The sequence below is a fragment of the Humulus lupulus genome, chromosome 7, assembly GCF_963169125.1.
Source record: "Humulus lupulus chromosome 7, drHumLupu1.1, whole genome shotgun sequence".
NCBI classification, from domain to species: Eukaryota; Viridiplantae; Streptophyta; class Magnoliopsida; order Rosales; family Cannabaceae; genus Humulus; species Humulus lupulus.
Window position 1 is genome coordinate 24,639,495 of NC_084799.1, and position 17,060 is coordinate 24,656,554.

At 35.9% G+C, this 17,060-nt stretch overlaps 2 protein-coding genes and 3 non-coding genes across 8 annotated transcripts; 3 read left to right on the top strand and 2 right to left on the bottom strand.

Annotated features, from left to right (window-relative positions):
- Window positions 1-465: 465 nt before the first annotated feature.
- Window positions 466-3,730, top strand: LOC133790979 (F-actin-capping protein subunit alpha). Its single transcript, XM_062228841.1, has 10 exons — window positions 466-649; window positions 793-908; window positions 1,400-1,489; window positions 1,741-1,805; window positions 1,895-2,056; window positions 2,276-2,354; window positions 2,518-2,595; window positions 2,705-2,779; window positions 2,851-2,886; window positions 3,208-3,730. Exons 1-10 carry the CDS (start codon window positions 544-546, stop codon window positions 3,313-3,315), a joined length of 915 nt encoding a protein of 304 aa, XP_062084825.1. The 5' UTR covers window positions 466-543; the 3' UTR covers window positions 3,316-3,730.
- A 92-nt stretch (window positions 3,731-3,822) lies between these two features.
- Window positions 3,823-3,894, bottom strand: TRNAE-UUC (transfer RNA glutamic acid (anticodon UUC)). The gene has a single exon. It is a non-coding gene; the product is annotated as a tRNA-Glu (tRNA).
- Window positions 3,895-3,970: 76 nt separating this feature from the next.
- Window positions 3,971-4,042, bottom strand: TRNAE-UUC (transfer RNA glutamic acid (anticodon UUC)). Its single transcript has one exon. It is a non-coding gene; the product is annotated as a tRNA-Glu (tRNA).
- Window positions 4,043-4,480: 438 nt separating this feature from the next.
- Window positions 4,481-4,643, top strand: LOC133792924 (small nucleolar RNA snoR127). The gene has a single exon (XR_009874390.1). It is a non-coding gene; the product is annotated as a small nucleolar RNA snoR127 (small nucleolar RNA).
- A 156-nt stretch (window positions 4,644-4,799) lies between these two features.
- On the top strand, window positions 4,800-9,883 carry LOC133790980 (uncharacterized). Of its 4 annotated transcripts, none has more exons than XM_062228844.1 (14): window positions 4,802-5,135; window positions 5,424-5,561; window positions 5,665-5,746; window positions 6,016-6,092; window positions 6,179-6,294; window positions 6,378-6,495; window positions 6,600-6,716; window positions 6,820-6,911; window positions 7,352-7,418; window positions 7,526-7,607; window positions 7,688-7,779; window positions 7,867-8,010; window positions 8,214-8,385; window positions 9,341-9,883. In XM_062228844.1, exons 1-13 carry the CDS (start codon window positions 5,004-5,006, stop codon window positions 8,358-8,360), a joined length of 1,404 nt encoding a protein of 467 aa, XP_062084828.1. In that variant the 5' UTR covers window positions 4,802-5,003; the 3' UTR covers window positions 8,361-8,385; window positions 9,341-9,883. The 4 variants fall into 4 exon arrangements, with proteins under 4 accessions (XP_062084829.1, XP_062084828.1, XP_062084827.1 ...); XM_062228843.1 differs by having other exon boundaries at window positions 4,803-5,135; window positions 9,338-9,883; XM_062228842.1 differs by lacking the exon at window positions 9,341-9,883 and having other exon boundaries at window positions 4,805-5,135; window positions 8,214-8,540.
- The last annotated feature ends 7,177 nt before the right edge of the window (window positions 9,884-17,060 follow it).

Here is a 17,060-nt window from a genome sequence, read left to right on the forward strand (position 1 = left end):
ATCAAACGTTGTCGTTTTATTAATATTTTTTCACTTTAAGGTAATGGGTTTAGTTCACTCTTAACTGAAAAAGACTAGGCGTAACTTACGTTCTTAGTAAAAGAAAAGAAAATGCTGAACATTTTACCTTTATTTAATCCAAGTATTGTTTTATATTAATTCCCCTTTATCCTATTTAATAATAACTATAATAATAATCTCGAGTAAATTAAGATTTGGCATCGGATAATAACTAAACTAAATAGAGATCTGACAAATTAACGGACAAGATCATCCGAAGAATTGACTCGAAAATTCACGTCACCACCAATCAAAATCATTTCCAATTTGCCTTTACAGATCAGTTACGGCAAGAACAAAATCCCCTACGGTGAGTTTCAGAGGCTTCACTGACACCACCCGTCACAGCATGTGGGTCCCACGAGTTTTAACGGTTGTGATGCTTTAATTATTTCGCAACAGAGCGGAGATTACATTGCTCTCTCTCTCGCTCTCTCTCCTCTCCTCAAATCAGAGCTCAAACGTGCAAGAGTTTGAGAAAAAATGGCGGACGAAGAAGAATCAGAGCTAAACGAGACGCAGAAGAAAGATATTGCCAAATGGTTCCTCCTCAACTCTCCTCCTGGTGAAATCCAATACGTTGCCAAAGGTCAATTTTCTCTAAAGAATTCACTCACTTTAATCTTTTTTTTTTAAATTTTTTTTCTGGAATGATTTGATGAATAATACTACGAGATACACATTTTGAATTTCTCATGTTTCTGTTTTTGTTCTGGTTCTATTCTATGGCAGATGTAAAAGCGATTTTGGATGACGATGAACTGTACGAGGAGGCAGCATCAGAGTCATTCCCAGTCTACAACAAATCCCACATTATTTCTCTCGAACTGCCTGACCGAACCGGAGACGTATGCATCCCACGACTAATATCTTAATCTCTATCAACTAGTTTTAGTTTCTAAATTCAGTTGCGGTTATGCGGTGAAACTTGGCCTTATTCTAGTCTGATAAATTTAGATTCAATTATACTTACAAACACTTGAATCTCCAAGAAAAATTTCAACTTTTTGTTTGTGGTTTTTTTTTTGGAGGGGATTTCGAATGTAATTATTGCTATAAATGAAGTAGATGAGGATGGTTTGTAGTTCATTATATGAATGTAATAGTCTACCTAAGATTACCGAGATATTGAATTCGAGTTACTTGGTTCCCAATTGGTTGTTGAGTACTCCTCCCTTTTGAGAATTTAAAAGAATCTTTAGCGTTAAAACGTTTGGTATTTATGCTTGGGGATTTCTGTTCTTAAACTGTGGCAATTTTATTTTTTTTGGATATAAATTGTAATGTAATGAATCGTTTTGGTATTGATCTCCACTTATTTGACCTATTGCGCATGTAGGTGGTCATTACGTCATTTGGAGAGCTCGGCAAAAATGAGTTCCTTGATCCTAGAACTGCTCAAGTTGCTATCATTGATCATGTCAAACAAGTAAGTTCTTATTAGGTTAGAGAAAGAGGTTTTATTTTTTATTTTATTATTTATTTGCAGCATAAACATAACAAGCAGCTCAACCTTTTATATTAGGTTCTGCTTATAAGAATTATTATGAAGTTTAAGATTGGAAGACTTTATCTACTGTGAAGGGTGTTTACATATTATTTCATTTTAGTTTCCCTTGCCCTACATTTTTCTTATAAGTTGTGTCAGTCAATTTATCATAATGTGCTAAATTGGTTCAGGTTTGTACAGAGGTTAGACCTGCAACGGATGAGGAACTTCCCTCCCCATATATTGAGGAATATCGGTATGCTTTATAAGCTTCACTGTCATCTTTTACTCAGCAAACCAAGAGTTTTCTAATAGTTATTGGTGCTTGATACTATTATTTGGCAGATGTGCTCTTGATGCAGAAATTCTAAAATACATCAGTGAAGCTTATCCAAAAGGTGTCTGCTCTGTTTACTGTGGGAGTGGAAAAGATGTGGAGGGTCCAGGATCTGATTTTGAACTTGTGGTGGTGATATCTGCTGCTAGACACAGTCCACAGAACTTCTGGTGTGATATTTGTTAAATCATGAAATTACTGCGATCTTTATTTCATGCTACCCTTGTGTGGTTGTGGTTTGAATAGGATTTTGCATTTAATTCCATGATTGCTTATGGAAGTGTATAGCTCAACTCACCTTTTAGTTTACCAGTTACAACTTGAAATTGTGTTGATTTTTTACCAGTTAGAGTGTGATTTAATACAAGTCTTATTGACACAATGTATAGCAATGGTAGCTGGCGTTCAGTTTGGAACATTGAGTTCAAAGATGATATTCAACTGGTGGAATTAAGTGGCAAATTGCAGGTATTTTCTAACAAGTGACTGCTCTGAATTACAGATATACGAGTTTATGTATTTTTCTTGATGACATATGGATTACAACAATCTAATTATACTGTGAATTTTTCTCTTTCCCATCTCTTTGCCCTTGTCCTTTTCATCTTAGTCAATATTTTACTTTTGTAAGGTGGGTGCTCATTATTTTGAGGAGGGAAATGTGCAGCTAGATGCCAAACATGAATGCCAGGATTCTACCATCGCTCAGGTTGGCTAATTGTGCATCATATTTGCAACACAAACATGTCCTAATTGGTTAGCAATCTATATGTCTCTCAGCCATTCTGAATGATTAATATGTTTCGTGATTGTTTCAGTGTGCAGAAGATTGTGCGATTAGCTTAGCCAGCATCATCCGTCACCATGAGACGGAGTACTTGGCTTCTCTTGAGGTTCGTACTAGCTTATTCTCTGTTAAATTCTTTGTTCTCTATAGTCTTTTGCTAACAGATTCCATTTGCAGGCATCCTATTCAAACTTGCCAGATACCACTTTCAAGGTACGCAAGGCTAAATTGCTGCCTAATGAAAATTCTAATTTCGAAAGAATTATTTGATCTGTAGAGTTCGCATTCCTCTTTGTTTGAGCCCATTTCTTAAGTGCTATTTACACAGAAAACCACTAATGCTTGATATATCTTATCATGGACTCATTATTTTATTTGAATCCATCTCAATATAAGGCTCATTCTTCTGAACCAACTTCTCTTTTTCAGGGCTACTAACAATTGTTGTGTTCTGTCAGTTAGATCTGGTTCTTTTAATATCTGCTAAATCATTGCATTGCATCACGTGTTCTGAAATTGAAAATTGTTGCGCAGGACCTTCGAAGAAAGCTTCCAGTTACACGCACACTCTTTCCTTGGCATAACACCATGCAGTTTAGCTTGACAAGGGACATTACTAAAGAACTCGGCATTGGAAAGTGAACATTGTGCATCATGAGCTGCTGCTTACTCAAAATGGCAATTCTACTAAGACAGCAAGTTCTTCCATTGGCTCTTACTTATCTTGATTATTGAATGGTTATTAGCAATAGCATTGATTGCTTTTTCTCTCTATTTCTCTCAAGTCATTGGCGTCACAAACAGTCATCTTGAAGTCAGAAGTTTCTGATCCTCAGTTTTGGTTCATTTGTTAATGTATTGTCAAATTTCAGCTTGTGTATAGCAAAGCAGTGAGACTCTGGTTCTGTTCTTTTTTTACTTCTTTTTAGGGAAAACAAATTGTGGTGTCTGGAGAGGAGAGGATATTGAGGGAGTTTGTAGTTTGTACTGTATTACATATCATATAATATAAAAAGAAGTGGCTTAAAATATCGGTTGCCCTATCATTTTCAATCAAGTTTTGATTTGTTCAAGAGATGGCTGATCATTATTGAATGGTCGTAGGAGTACCCAAACGACAATGATCGTTGCTAAAAAATTAACAAAAAGTTCCGTTGCCGGGAATCGAACCCGGGTCTCCTGGGTGAAAGCCAGATATCCTAACCGCTGGACGACAACGGACTGGTGGTTAAAATCAATAATTGATAATAATTATTTATTAATTAACTTAAAATATCAATATAAATTTGACAAAAAGTTCCGTTGCCGGGAATCGAACCCGGGTCTCCTGGGTGAAAGCCAGATATCCTAACCGCTGGACGACAACGGATTTGTGTTCTTGTTTAAGCTATTTAATTATATGTTTAAATACTTTTATCTGTTAGCTGTAATTTAGGTATTGAATTTCAGAGTATAAACTATAAAGTTACTGAGGTCGCTCCTCTGCCGCTAGTGTGAGAAAACCAGCACACTGAAAGAAGTCACCCTGTTGATGAAACTTCTTATTTTTATCTTTTACACTGAAAATGTGGAGAACTTTTCTTTTCTTTCATGGTTTCAATCTTTTATACAAACTTTCGTTCTGACATTTAATTGTTGAAGTCTAAGGTTTACTTAATCATATTTCATGTATCTAGTTTTGATTTGTTTTTCTTATGTAAATCCCAGATGGGTTCTCTTTCTATTTGGTTAATTACATTGCTTTTGGCACCAGTACTTGAAAAGGGTTTTTCTTCATTGACTGAACAAAATGTTTTGCCCGTACGGTTTGGAATGATGCAACTTAGCCAAATCAGACATTGATGTGCTCCAATAAGCATGTTCTTCTAAGCTTGTTCTTTAAAACTTGAGCAAGCTTTGGATTTAGGTGCCTTTTGTAGAAGCGCATTCCTCTGGTGATAAATTAGAGAAATGGTTCTTCGCTGACCAAACTTATTCCGTGGTGATTTTAAAATTACACCTTCACAACAAAATGGGTTCCTTAAAAAGACTTTGTTTTATGATGTTGACGAACATGGTTGCGTAACTCTCATTGCCCATCTTACGCTAATAATGTCATTTTATTCAAAAAGAATTTATAGACGTATTTGAGATTACTCGCCATAGTTTGTTTTCGGTCATATTGTCTTATCCATACGTTGGTTGAATGTACTGTGTCATGCGGCCCCCACAACTAGTTTATCGGAAGAATCAGAATATTGGGTGTATCTTTTCCTTTGTTGCTACACAAAAAACAGGAGAACTTAGCAAAAAGAAAAAAAACTGGTCACAGCTAAACTTGGGGGATCCCAATGGCTGAAATCAAACCCGAGACGACTCACCAGCACAGTCTTTTGGTACCGGAGCCTGATATCTCCGACCAAAAACTTCCTAAATCAAAGCGCCTGGCATCTTTGGACATCTTCCGTGGCCTTACTGTGGCGGTATTTCAATTAGTTGTTGGTGTTTATAGAATTTATTTACTAAAAGTTTGCTTCTTTAGGTGTGTGAAACTAAATTAGAGGCCCAAGTTGGATTGTAGACGGTAGACAGTAGACCTGCTATTAGGATTTTTGTTTGACTTGTTAGTGATGGATTTGAATGGAGCTGGCTTTAATTCTTGTTGACTTGTAGTTGAACAATCTCATGATTAGGTTATTTGATTAAACTTTGTTGCTTAGTGATTTCTCATAGATTAGCTTTTTATAAAGTTGCTCCCATGTATATTCTAGTTGATGATATTTGTGGACGATGCTGGCGGAGAATGGCCCATGATTGGGCATGCACCGTGGAATGGTTGTAATCTTGCTGACTTTGTAATGCCCTTCTTTTTGTTCATTGTGGGGATGGCTATTGCTCTTTCTCTCAAGGTTGGTTATATACTTTCTTATGTTATTCAACTGAGGGAACATTAGTGCTATAGCAACTTGTTCGTATAATTTTCTTTCCTCCACTTTGGTGTTTTCGTTATAGAGAATACCTGACCAATTTGCAGCAATAAAAAGAGTGATTCTCAGAACTCTGAAGCTCCTATTTTGGGGTCTTCTGTTGCAAGGTTAGTTTTTAATTGCCTCTTGCATAGATTACTAGTCATTGATACTTTAGCCACAATGAGAATTAAGGGAAAAAACTCATAGGTAGAATCGATTTCAACTTTCAAATTAAGGACAACATCAAACAGAAAATCGTTTGGTTTTGTAGCATCTTATTAGTATTAAAACAACTTTTTGCTGCATATTATTCTTCTTTGGCATTCCAATTAAGTGTCAAAAACAGCTGGCTTGTCCAGAGCTCACTTTCATAACACATTATTATGACATGAAGGAGGTTTCTCACATGCCCCGGATAAGCTAACCTATGGCGTGGACATGAAAGAGATAAGGTGGTGTGGAATTCTCCAGGTAATGTTTCTTACATTTTATTGTATTTACAAAATTTAGTTTCCCATGGTATCAAACGATGGGATAATTTACTTTCCACCTTATAGAGGATAGCTCTTGCATATCTTGTTGTGGCACTTGTGGAAATATTTTCAAGAAAAGCACAAGCCGAGGAGCTTTTCCCTAGGTGGTTGTCTATATTCAAGTTATATGCCTGGCATTGGTATGTGACACTTTGTTTATTCTTCTAGATTGCCTCCTGCTGTGTACAACAATCTTACATTATTGCCTGTTATGATTTTCCAGGATTGTGGGAGCAGGTGTAATTGTTGTGTACTTGGCTATAATTTATGGGACATATGTTCCTGATTGGCATTTCACCATTCATGATAAAGATGATATCAATTATGGAAAAAGTTTCCCTGTGAGCCCTTAGCTCCAAGTTCTATTTTTTAAGTCCAAACTACAAACAAATCAAGATATTTTTGGATTTTTGACATACCAGTACTCTATATATGTTGATTTTAGGTAGCCTGCAATGTCCGAGGAAAACTGGATCCACCTTGTAATGCAGTAGGATACATTGACAGAAAAGTCTTGGGAATCAATCATATGTATCATCATCCAGCTTGGAGAAGATCTAGAGTATGTAGCTATTTTCTCTCATAATCCTTGGCTTAAGAATTTAGGATCACAAGTTTAAATTTCAAAGTTCCAAACGTTTCTAACTAATTTGATAAATTGATAGGCTTGCACTGAAAATTCCCCATACAAGGGGCCCTTTCGGAAAGATGCTCCAACATGGTGCTATGCTCCCTTTGAACCTGAAGGCATTACAAGGTTTGGTTTGGTATTCTTTGACTATACCATATGCATATGCCAGTTATTTGTGATATACACGAACTCCCTGCTTTAAGGTCCTGCCATGTTTAGATTTCTGTGCTTAACATCAACACTTTCAAAAGCAAGATTATTTTCTGTGCTATTTTTAATCTTTTAGTTATCTTTTGCCAACGTATGGCAGTATGCTGACAACCAACTGTTATTTCTACACACTACTGATAGAACTTGGAGATATGAATTTGGGAAAATGATTCACATAGGGCCATGGTGCTAAGTTACATACACCCTTTTTAAACCCTTTAGTGTGAAGCAGCAGCCTCTGATTTCTTCAATTCGTTATACAGAAAATGCAGTTCACAAGGCCACTATTTTTTAACAAGGTTGTAATTTTGAGAAGTGGTCTAGTAACGATATACAACATTTATTTTGGCATGCAGCTCTATATCTGCTATTCTTTCCACTATCATTGGAGTGCATTTTGGACATGTGCTTGTACATTTGAAGGTTAGGTCCATAGTTACATTTTTATAGCCTAGTTCATCCCACTTGTCAGAAGATGCTTAATATACTTCATAATTCATATTATTATTTACCTATATTCCCAACGACAGGGCCATTCAGAAAGACTGAAGCATTGGGCCATGATGGGTTTTGCTCTCCTAATTTTAGGACTTATTCTTCATTTCACTCATGGTACGAGTTGATGGTTAAGATTGCAACTTTTGTTGTATTTACCTATTATCTGTTCTTTCTAACTCTTATTCCCACTGCAGCAATTCCTTTAAATAAACAGCTCTACACGCTTAGTTATGTTTGTGTAACATCTGGAGCAGCAGCACTGGTTTTCTCAGCCTTCTATATAACGGTACAGTTCATCACTTGGTTCCATTGTCTCTTTTTGTTTTACATGGTTCATCAATCTTTTTCTAATCAAAGCATACTGCCATGCCAGGTTGATATCTGGAACTTTAGGTACCTATTTTTGCCACTGGAGTGGATTGGCATGAACGCAATGCTTGTCTATGTTATGGCAGCTGAAGGCATTTTTGCTGGCTTCATCAATGGGTGGTATTATGATGACCCCCAAAATACACTAGTATGTTCTTTCATGTCCTTCCTCGTTCTACCCCAGTTTTCCAATCTCCTGATTGTATTCGGATTATCCTAAACCAGGATCTATCAGCTCTGCTTACTTGGTTTCACTAATTAGAAGAAACAAGCTCTTGCTTCTTGTTATCATTTTCAGGCACAGATATACATATATATAACTTATAAATGGGTTTTATTAACTCATTGCAGATATACTGGATCCAAAAGCACATATTCATCGGAGTTTGGCATTCAAGGAGAGTAGGGATCCTACTTTATGTCATATTTGCGGAGATCTTGTTTTGGGGGGTTGTCTCAGGAATATTACATCGCCTTGGCATTTATTGGAAGCTTTGAAACCCAATATTGGTTTGCTACCTTTGTAAGCAACATGCCCATTTACGAGACTTGAACTTCATTTGCCATTATCTTATCATGTACATTTGTCATCAATTTCTTGGCTTGGCATTTGGCTGTGACCATTATTAGTATGTGCCTACAGTGATGCTTTCAAATAATTTTTTTACTCTTTTTGCATGTCATGATTTTGTTGAAATTATCTCCAAATGCATGATTTATGCTAAGTTTGGTATAAAAATTAAACAAGTACTATATTTAACATAATATTCATCATTATGCTTTAGTGAGCTAAACAATTTAACATGAAAAGCATTCATTTTTGTTATTTTTATACTCTTCAAACGATAAATTAAAACTAAAAAGATTTTATTTATTATTGTGCTAAATTTAGTTTTTTTTTTACAAAAGACATTGATATAAATCATTAAGTGCATACTTAGCTAGCCACGAGGAATATTGTTTCAACAATGTAGCATATGTTTTAGGGATACACCAAAAATAAAAAATAATGAGTTTTTAATGTATTTCTCAAGAGGATATCTCATTAAGAATAGAAAATATAAGGGGACAAGACACTTAATCACCAACTCAGTATTACTTTCAACCACTGTAAATCAAGATTAGATCTATTTTTAAAAAATGCTAGAATAGAGCTTTTCTATCTTCCTTTGAACGTTGATCTGCTTTAATAGAGCGCTGCACCAAATATCTAACATTCCATTCGTGAAGCTCTTAGGTGAATGAATGAGCTCTGATATGGAATGCTTATTTTTGTTTTGCTTTGTTATAATGTAAGATTAAAACTATTATAATTTATTTTCAACGATATTAAGGAGCTAGTATTCATACTTTTTTTTTTGTGTGTGGCATTTATTTTCTAAATTTAAATATTTTTTTAATTAATATTTGAACTAAAATAATATAATATAATTTATAGAGAATCTTACGACAATTTTTGTTTACGATCCCATTAGCAGACACAAGGATCTCGTTAATGGCAACTCGGAGATGACAGATTGTGTCCGACGGCATATTGTTGCGGAGCTTGAAAGAGCATTGAGGCACTCAGTCTTCGAAGTTTGAACAAAGTTACCAATCACAGGCATAACCGACTCTTCATTGTTAGTACCACTGTGTTGCGTGAGGCCATTCTCTAAAAGCAGAGGCATCGGTAGAGGCTTCAAGGCAATCAGAGCCTCTTGCAGCAGCAGCTGTGTCATCCACCAAATGGGTGATGATGATCTTTTTCATCTAATTCTTCCAAGAAAGTCATTGATGTAACAAAGCATGTCTTATTCGAATCACAAATCAAATAGTACCTGCAATGAAAAAATGATATGATATGTACTAAATTATTAATAACAAAACGTGTGGAAGTGAATCCAGCTTCATGTTAACTTCACAAGCACATAGTTTTGTTCAAGAATCTATAAAAGACATGGGTGTTCTCAACCAAAGAACTTACGAGGGAGAAACACATTCATGTTTGATGAAGAATAGTCCTTTTCCCACTATTGTTACTTCTTTGTTAAGACCCTCCAGCAGAACATCTATAGTACCTCTTTCGTAAGAGGAATTTACTTCAAAAAAAAAAAAAAAAGAGCAGCCAAAAAAAAATATCAGTATCTTGAAGAAAAGGGAAAAATAACAAAGCTCATGTTGATGCTCAAGAAACCTGGTGGAAGAGAACCAAGAATTTCTTCCAAGAAAGCCATTGATGGAAACTTCAAATGATGTCTCTTAGAGAAACATATTCGATTGAGTATCATTAGTTTATATTGTAATTTTTTAGACAAAAAAAAAAAGAATATTTAAAAAAGCATGGCAAGTATAGAGTAGGATAGAGGCACGTGTTGACTCCTTTTCATGCAATGATTGAGCTCAATGGCAAATTGTTTTCTTTGGCTTTTGTCTATTTTTGTGGATGTTTCCATTTTTGTAATGGTGGATCTATAGGTATTTCTGGATTTTATGCATTGGTCATTTAAATTTGTTAAGCCTTAATTTTTTTTTTAGTGTTGTTATTTGACACCTTAAAGTGCCCAATATCACATGAAGTGACACTTTGAAGGCATGAGGTTGAAACCTTAAGTTGGTTCTTTTCTTGAGTTTATTCGTTTTGGTTGAGTGTCAAAAATAAGTATTTGCCATTAAAATTTAACTTCCATCTCCTCCAGTTTTTTTTTTTATTGTTGTTGTATGAGTTGATTTTGGGTATATGTTTAGTTATCTTTAATTATATTTTAGGTTAATGTTTAGTTGATTTCTAATAGAGTAAAGTTTTAATTTTTCTTGACACATTTTAATGTTGTTTTTCTTGTTATATATATATATATATTTGACACATTTTTACAATGCATTAATAAGATTTTCAATGTTGTTTTGTTGTTGTTTTTTAGTTGATGCAATGTGTTGATATTTAGTTGATTTACATGTGTTTTTTCAACTCTTTATTGTTGTGGGGTTGTTGTCTAGTTGATTTTAAGTTATTTTTTCAATACTGTATTGCTACAGGGTTGATGTCTAGTTGAGATCATATTTTTGTAATTATGAAACTTTAAAATCATATTTTTGAAAACTTTAGTTAGTAAAATTGAAAAAAAAATTGGGGGTCGTAAAAATGTAAAAAAAAAACATAAAAAAATATGTATTTATGAAAAAACCTCTAATTTATATTATAGTAGGAGTGTTTATCTAATCCAATCGAATATTTTTAAGCTTATCAAATCTAATCGAATTAAATATTAAAAGGTTTATACTTTTTTGGACCTTGTGTTTTGTCCAATTGCCTGTTTAAACTTTGTATTTTGACAAATGACTTTTTAGACCATGTGTTTTGTAAAATAGTTCAAATAGAATCCTAAACTCGATTTTGGTCAAAGTTTTCTGAACTAAAATTACAAATAATTCACCAAACTACAAATTCAAAAGAAAAACAAAACCATTATGTCTAACAACTATGTTGTTATATTCAATTTTTTGTTCATCGAAATTGGGTTTAGGTGTAACATCTCAAATTACCTAATAAGACTTAGAGCACTCCCAATTGATGCTCTACTCCATCTTTTAAAATACCTCCAAAAAACACACATTTTTCTATTTTATCTTTAACTTTTACATTATACCATACATCAGATTCTCTATATATTTCTCTACATCATTTAAATATTATATCTTTAAACATATTTTATTAATTAAAGTAAAATAAAATAATTGAAAAAGAAAAAAGAAATAATAAATATATATACTAAATGGGAGAGATAAAACTTATAAAGAAAAATAATAATATTCAAATATTATATAAATGATATGTAAATGTTATGTAAATGTAGATATGGATTAATCGGGTTTTGTGCATAGCTATTATAAATATATGTATAAAGGAGCTGATGGAAGGTGTTTTTGTGAGTTTTAGCTAAATATTATAGAGAAAATGTATTACAAAATACATCACCAAAACATAATTTTTTTTATAATTTACCTCAAACTTTTATATTATACCATATATCAACTTCTCTATTTTTTCTCTACATCATTTAAATATTATATTTTAAAAAAATATTTTATTCATTTTAAGAAATAAAATAATTAAATATAATAGTATCACACTCATATATATATATACAAAAGTTTATAAAAAAATAATAAAATATTTATAGCTTGATGAATAGTGTTTCACTACATATAAAGAAATACTATTCATTTAGGTAAAAAAATATTATAAAGAATTAGACATTTTACCTCTTCCATTGGGAGTGCTCTTAGGGCCTTGATTAGGGGGCCAGGATGGAAAATTATGTGTATATGTGACATATATGTGTATCATTATATGATTATGTGAGTTATATTATAATATGATTTGATATGCATGTTTAGGTGTATAAATATGCATGTGGGCCTGTTTCTGGTTAAAAGGACAATTTTCATAATTTGGCTCGTTATGAGTATATTTGGCATATATGTGATATATGTGTGAGACCACATCATTATTGTAATGACTCAAATTTCCTAATAAGGTTTAGGACCTTGATTAGGAGGCCGGGATGGCCATAACTGATTTATTATGTTATTAAATAATTATATGCATGATTAAGTAAATTATATTATTATATGATGATAAATGCATGCATATGGGTCCACTTTTCATTATAAGGGCATTTTGGTAATTTGACCCATTGAGGGCACATTTGTATATTTTCATGCATGTTGGTGAATTATGAGTAAGACCACACCATGATGTGGATTTGTTCGAGCCATTCGGCATGAGACGATATTTGAATACAAGTTATCGGTTTGGTCATAACTGGATTAAAATCGGGGCTCGGGGTAAGTCTCGGGGTAATTTGGTGATTAGTACATTACCGAGAATTAAAGGGTAATGGGATATGATTTATTAGCATTTGAGAATATTGGGAATAACGAGAATTTGAGGGTGTTAATTATGATTAACGAGATAGGCGAGAAATTACGATTTTGTCCTCGGTGGCTGTTTAGGGTTTTATTTAAGCTTGGGGGCATTTTGGTCTTTTGACCTTAAGGATTATATCAACTGGAGAAGCCTGTAGGAAAGAGAAACCAAAACAGAGCCTCTTTCTTCTCCTTCTATTCATCTTCTTCTCTCCTTCTTTCTTTGAATTTTGAAGCTCAATTTGAGGAACCAAGCTAGGGAGTTGAACCTTGATGGTCTAGGGTTATGTTCTACCATTGAAGAATGTGTGATATTGAGCTGGAGGTAAGTTTCTAGCCATTGAAACTCTGGTTTTCTACTCTGTTTTCATTTGGTTTTCAGTTGGGATTTTGAGTGGGATAATTGAGAATTGATGGGAGTTTTTGGCGAAGGTTGCTTGGGTTATGATGCCTAGGACTTGTAGAGTGGATATTTGGGTTCATTTGGAAGTTTGGATGAGGTTTGGGATCAATTCTTGAAGGTTGAAATTGGAAAGCTCGAAGGAGGAAGAACCAAGGTTGTTTCAGCCTTGTCCTAGCGCTATGGCGCCCAAGGGAGGGCGTTACAGCGCTGTCCAGGACCAGACATCTTTGGTTGTAGCGCTGGGGCGCTAGGGGGCAGCGTTGTAGCACTACCCTGCTTTTCCTGATTCATATTTTGGGCACTTTTGAGGGTTTTTGGCTCGGGGTTTCAATTGCTAAGGTTCGGAATCGAATCTACTAACCGTTTGAGTACGATTCGAGGTCCCGGGAATGAGGTTTAGGTCAAGAACCTTTTATTGTTGATTTCATTAATTGAATTCTATATTTGGTTATGACTAGGTGACCGCTAAGGGATCAAAGGATTAGTCGTTCTCAAGGGTCGTTCATTTGTTATTTCTCGCTCGAACCAAATGTAAGAACACTGCACTCAGTTTGTGATGCATGTGATGCACGAGAAACATGTGATTAGGGCATGACATGAATTATGAATATGAGATTGATCAGAGCTTGAGTCTCTGTAAATGTGCATAATCATATTTATGCTAGTGATTGTTAAGTAAGCATGCAGAATGCCCTACATTTGGATATTTGACATATGATATATGCCTGGTTGCATTGCTTACTTGTGTGTGGCACTGACCCATGAGCCGTATGGTATTGACATGAGTCGTATGGTATTGGCTTAAGAGTCAAGAACGACACTGATGTGTTCAACACAAGCCGAAAAGATTAGACTTAATCGACATAAGCATTGAATGACTCATCATGAGCATTAATGCTTGACCGACCTCAAGTTCGATGAAAACTAAAATCGTTTGTCTAGTCTAATGGCTAGTTACTTAGAGCCAGGGCCAGAAGGCCCAGGTGACTGCATCGTCACATGGCTATGGGCTACACACCCCAGTATGATTATCATAATCTCATGTGTTAATCACTTATCTGATTAGGGCTACATGCCCCAGTATGATTATCAGAATTTCAAGTGTTAATCACTCATCTGATTAGGGCTCCATGCCCCAGTATGATTATTAGAATCTCAAGTGTTAATTCACTCATCCGATTAGGGCTACACACCCTAGCATGATTATCAGAATCTCAAGTGTTAAATCACTCATCTGATTAGGGCTACACGCCCCAGTATGATTATCAGAATCTCAAGTGTTAAATCACTCATCTGATTAGGGCTATAAGCCCCAGCATGATTATCAAAATCTCAAAGTGTTAATCACTCATCTGATTAGGATTGAATTGATAGTCATCCACACAGGAGGGCGGAATTCACCATCATTATCTGGACTTATTTGCATGCATGAATAGGGCTATTATTGCTAGGCATGCACATTATGATTTAGTAACATGTTATTACTGTTCATGAGCATATTGAGTTTTCTTGCTGAGCTTCGGCTCACAGGTGCTATGTGGTGCAAGTAAAGGCAAAAGAAAGCTTGACCATCCTTGAGTTGGAGAGCTTAGGTAACGATGTGTACATATGTGGCTGCTTGACCGCCACGACCGAGGGTTTAAAGAGGAACTAGGGTTAAACCTTATTTTGCCGCTTAGGTCGGCTGGTTGTAAATATTTTGTTGTAATTATCCTTTAAATTATATTTTTTGGATCCTAATGTATACAGTAAATGTTTTAGTGAAATGTTGTATCTTAACCAATTTTTTTAACCCTAAACCGCTAATCATACTTAGTTACACGATTATGGCCAAACGATTCAATTAGCGAGTTTAGCACTGTTTAAAATGCACACCGTAACGGTCCCTGGGTAGTAGGGTGTTACAATTATGTGGATATATTTGGGTTACTCAGCACGAGGCAATCCTGGGGAGCAAGCTAGCGGGAAAGTCACAACGGGACCCATACTTGACTCGGGGTGAGTCAAGGGCGACAATAGCGCACTGAGCACTGGTAAATATGGTTAATCCTAACTAGGAGCACATAACACTCTTGTTCGACCCAATGGTCGTGGAAAACTCAATGCCAGGTATGATGGGCCACCTCCACGGCTGGTTGTATAGATGATAGGGCAATGGGCCCCGAGGTGACTTATTAGTCTCATATCTTAGAGCAGGGCCCTGGACTTGACTTATGAGTCAAGAACGGCATTAGCACGCTGAGTGTCGGTCAAAAACATTGACTTATAAGTCAAGAACGACAATAGCGTGGTGGTCGAAAAACATTGACTTATAAGTCAAGGGCGGCAATAGCGCGCTAAGCGTTGGTCGATATGGTTATGCCTAATCAGGATCGTGACATACGCTTGACCGACCTATTGGTCATGGAAAACTAAAGCGCCAGGTACGCTGGGCTAGCTCCAAGGTTGGTTATACAGAGGATAGGGCAAATGGCCCTGGGTTGAATTATTAGTCCCATATCCTAGGGCGTTGAGCCCTAATATGATTAATTAATCATGTATTTTGGGAAACAGGCTCCGCTATGATTTTTTGATCATTTATCTTTGGCTACTGGCCCCATATGACTCTGTAGCCATTTATATGAATGGTATGCATGCATGAGTAGGGTTATTACTGCTAGGCATGCTTATTATGATTTGGTAAAGTGTTATTAACTTCTTATGAACATGTTTAAGTTTTCTTGCTGAGCCTTGGCTCACGGGTGCTATGTGGTGCAGGTAAGGAGTAACGACCCGAATTTGCTAATCAGGCTTAGGGCCTTGATTAGTGTGCTGGGAGGGCAATAAGTGGTTTAGATATGCTTATATGTGAATCTATGTGTATGTATGATTATGATGCATGTTAATTGAGTTAAATGTGATAAATGAAATATATGTTGTATATGTGTGATATGTCTGTACAGCACGATCCGAGACAGTCCTGGGGAGCAGTGGGCCAGGGAGTCACAACGGGGTTGAGATTCGGACTCGGGTTGAGTCGAGGGGTTATTCTGGTATTAGTTGAGTTATGGGGTTATCGGGGCATAGAAATAAATATTTGGAGATATATTTGAGGATAGAATGTCTAGGCGGGAATATTTGGGGAAATTACCATTTTTGCCCTAGGGGACGTTTTGGTACCCCGAGCCTTGAGGTAACCTTTAGACTTAAGTCATATAAAACAAATAAATAAAATAGAACTATACAGAAACTGAGGAAAACTGACTCATATCCTCTTTGAGCTGAGAAATAGCTTTTGTTTTTCTCTTTCACTCTCTCTAAGGCTAAACTTGAAGAAACTTAAGGGAATTGCTTGGAAAATTGAAGGGGTTCAGCTGGGAAACTCTAAGGGCTTGAAGCTTTGGGATTGAGGATCATAATTATGGGATTAAGCTCTACAAGGTAAGCTTTAAACACTAAGGTTGAGTCTTTATTTTTCTGCTGGTTTAGAGGTTTGCATGTAGTTAAGTTTGCTTGATCTTTGGGTGTTTTAGCTAAGTTTTGGAGCATGCTTTGATGAGGTTCTGATGTTGTTTTTGTGCTGGAGTAATGGTGTTGAATATTTAGGAGTCTTAGTTTGGTTTTGGTGATAATTGGCTTGAAGAAGGGATGACAAGTTGATCGAAATTCTGGGTTTGCTGTTAGTGCCGCGACCCTAGGAGGGGTGTGCCGCGGCCCGCATGCGCGCACAGCCGTGGGAGGCTGAAGGAATTCGGGCGCGCTACGGCCCGCGTGTTGGTCAGTGGAGAGCTAGCCTCTGTTTTGTGGCTAGCCACGGCTCTAGGGGGAGGGGCCGCGACCCTTAGCGTCAGTGAGGAATTTAATGATATTTTTGACTTGGGAACTTTAAGGGGAAGGCTCGGGATGGA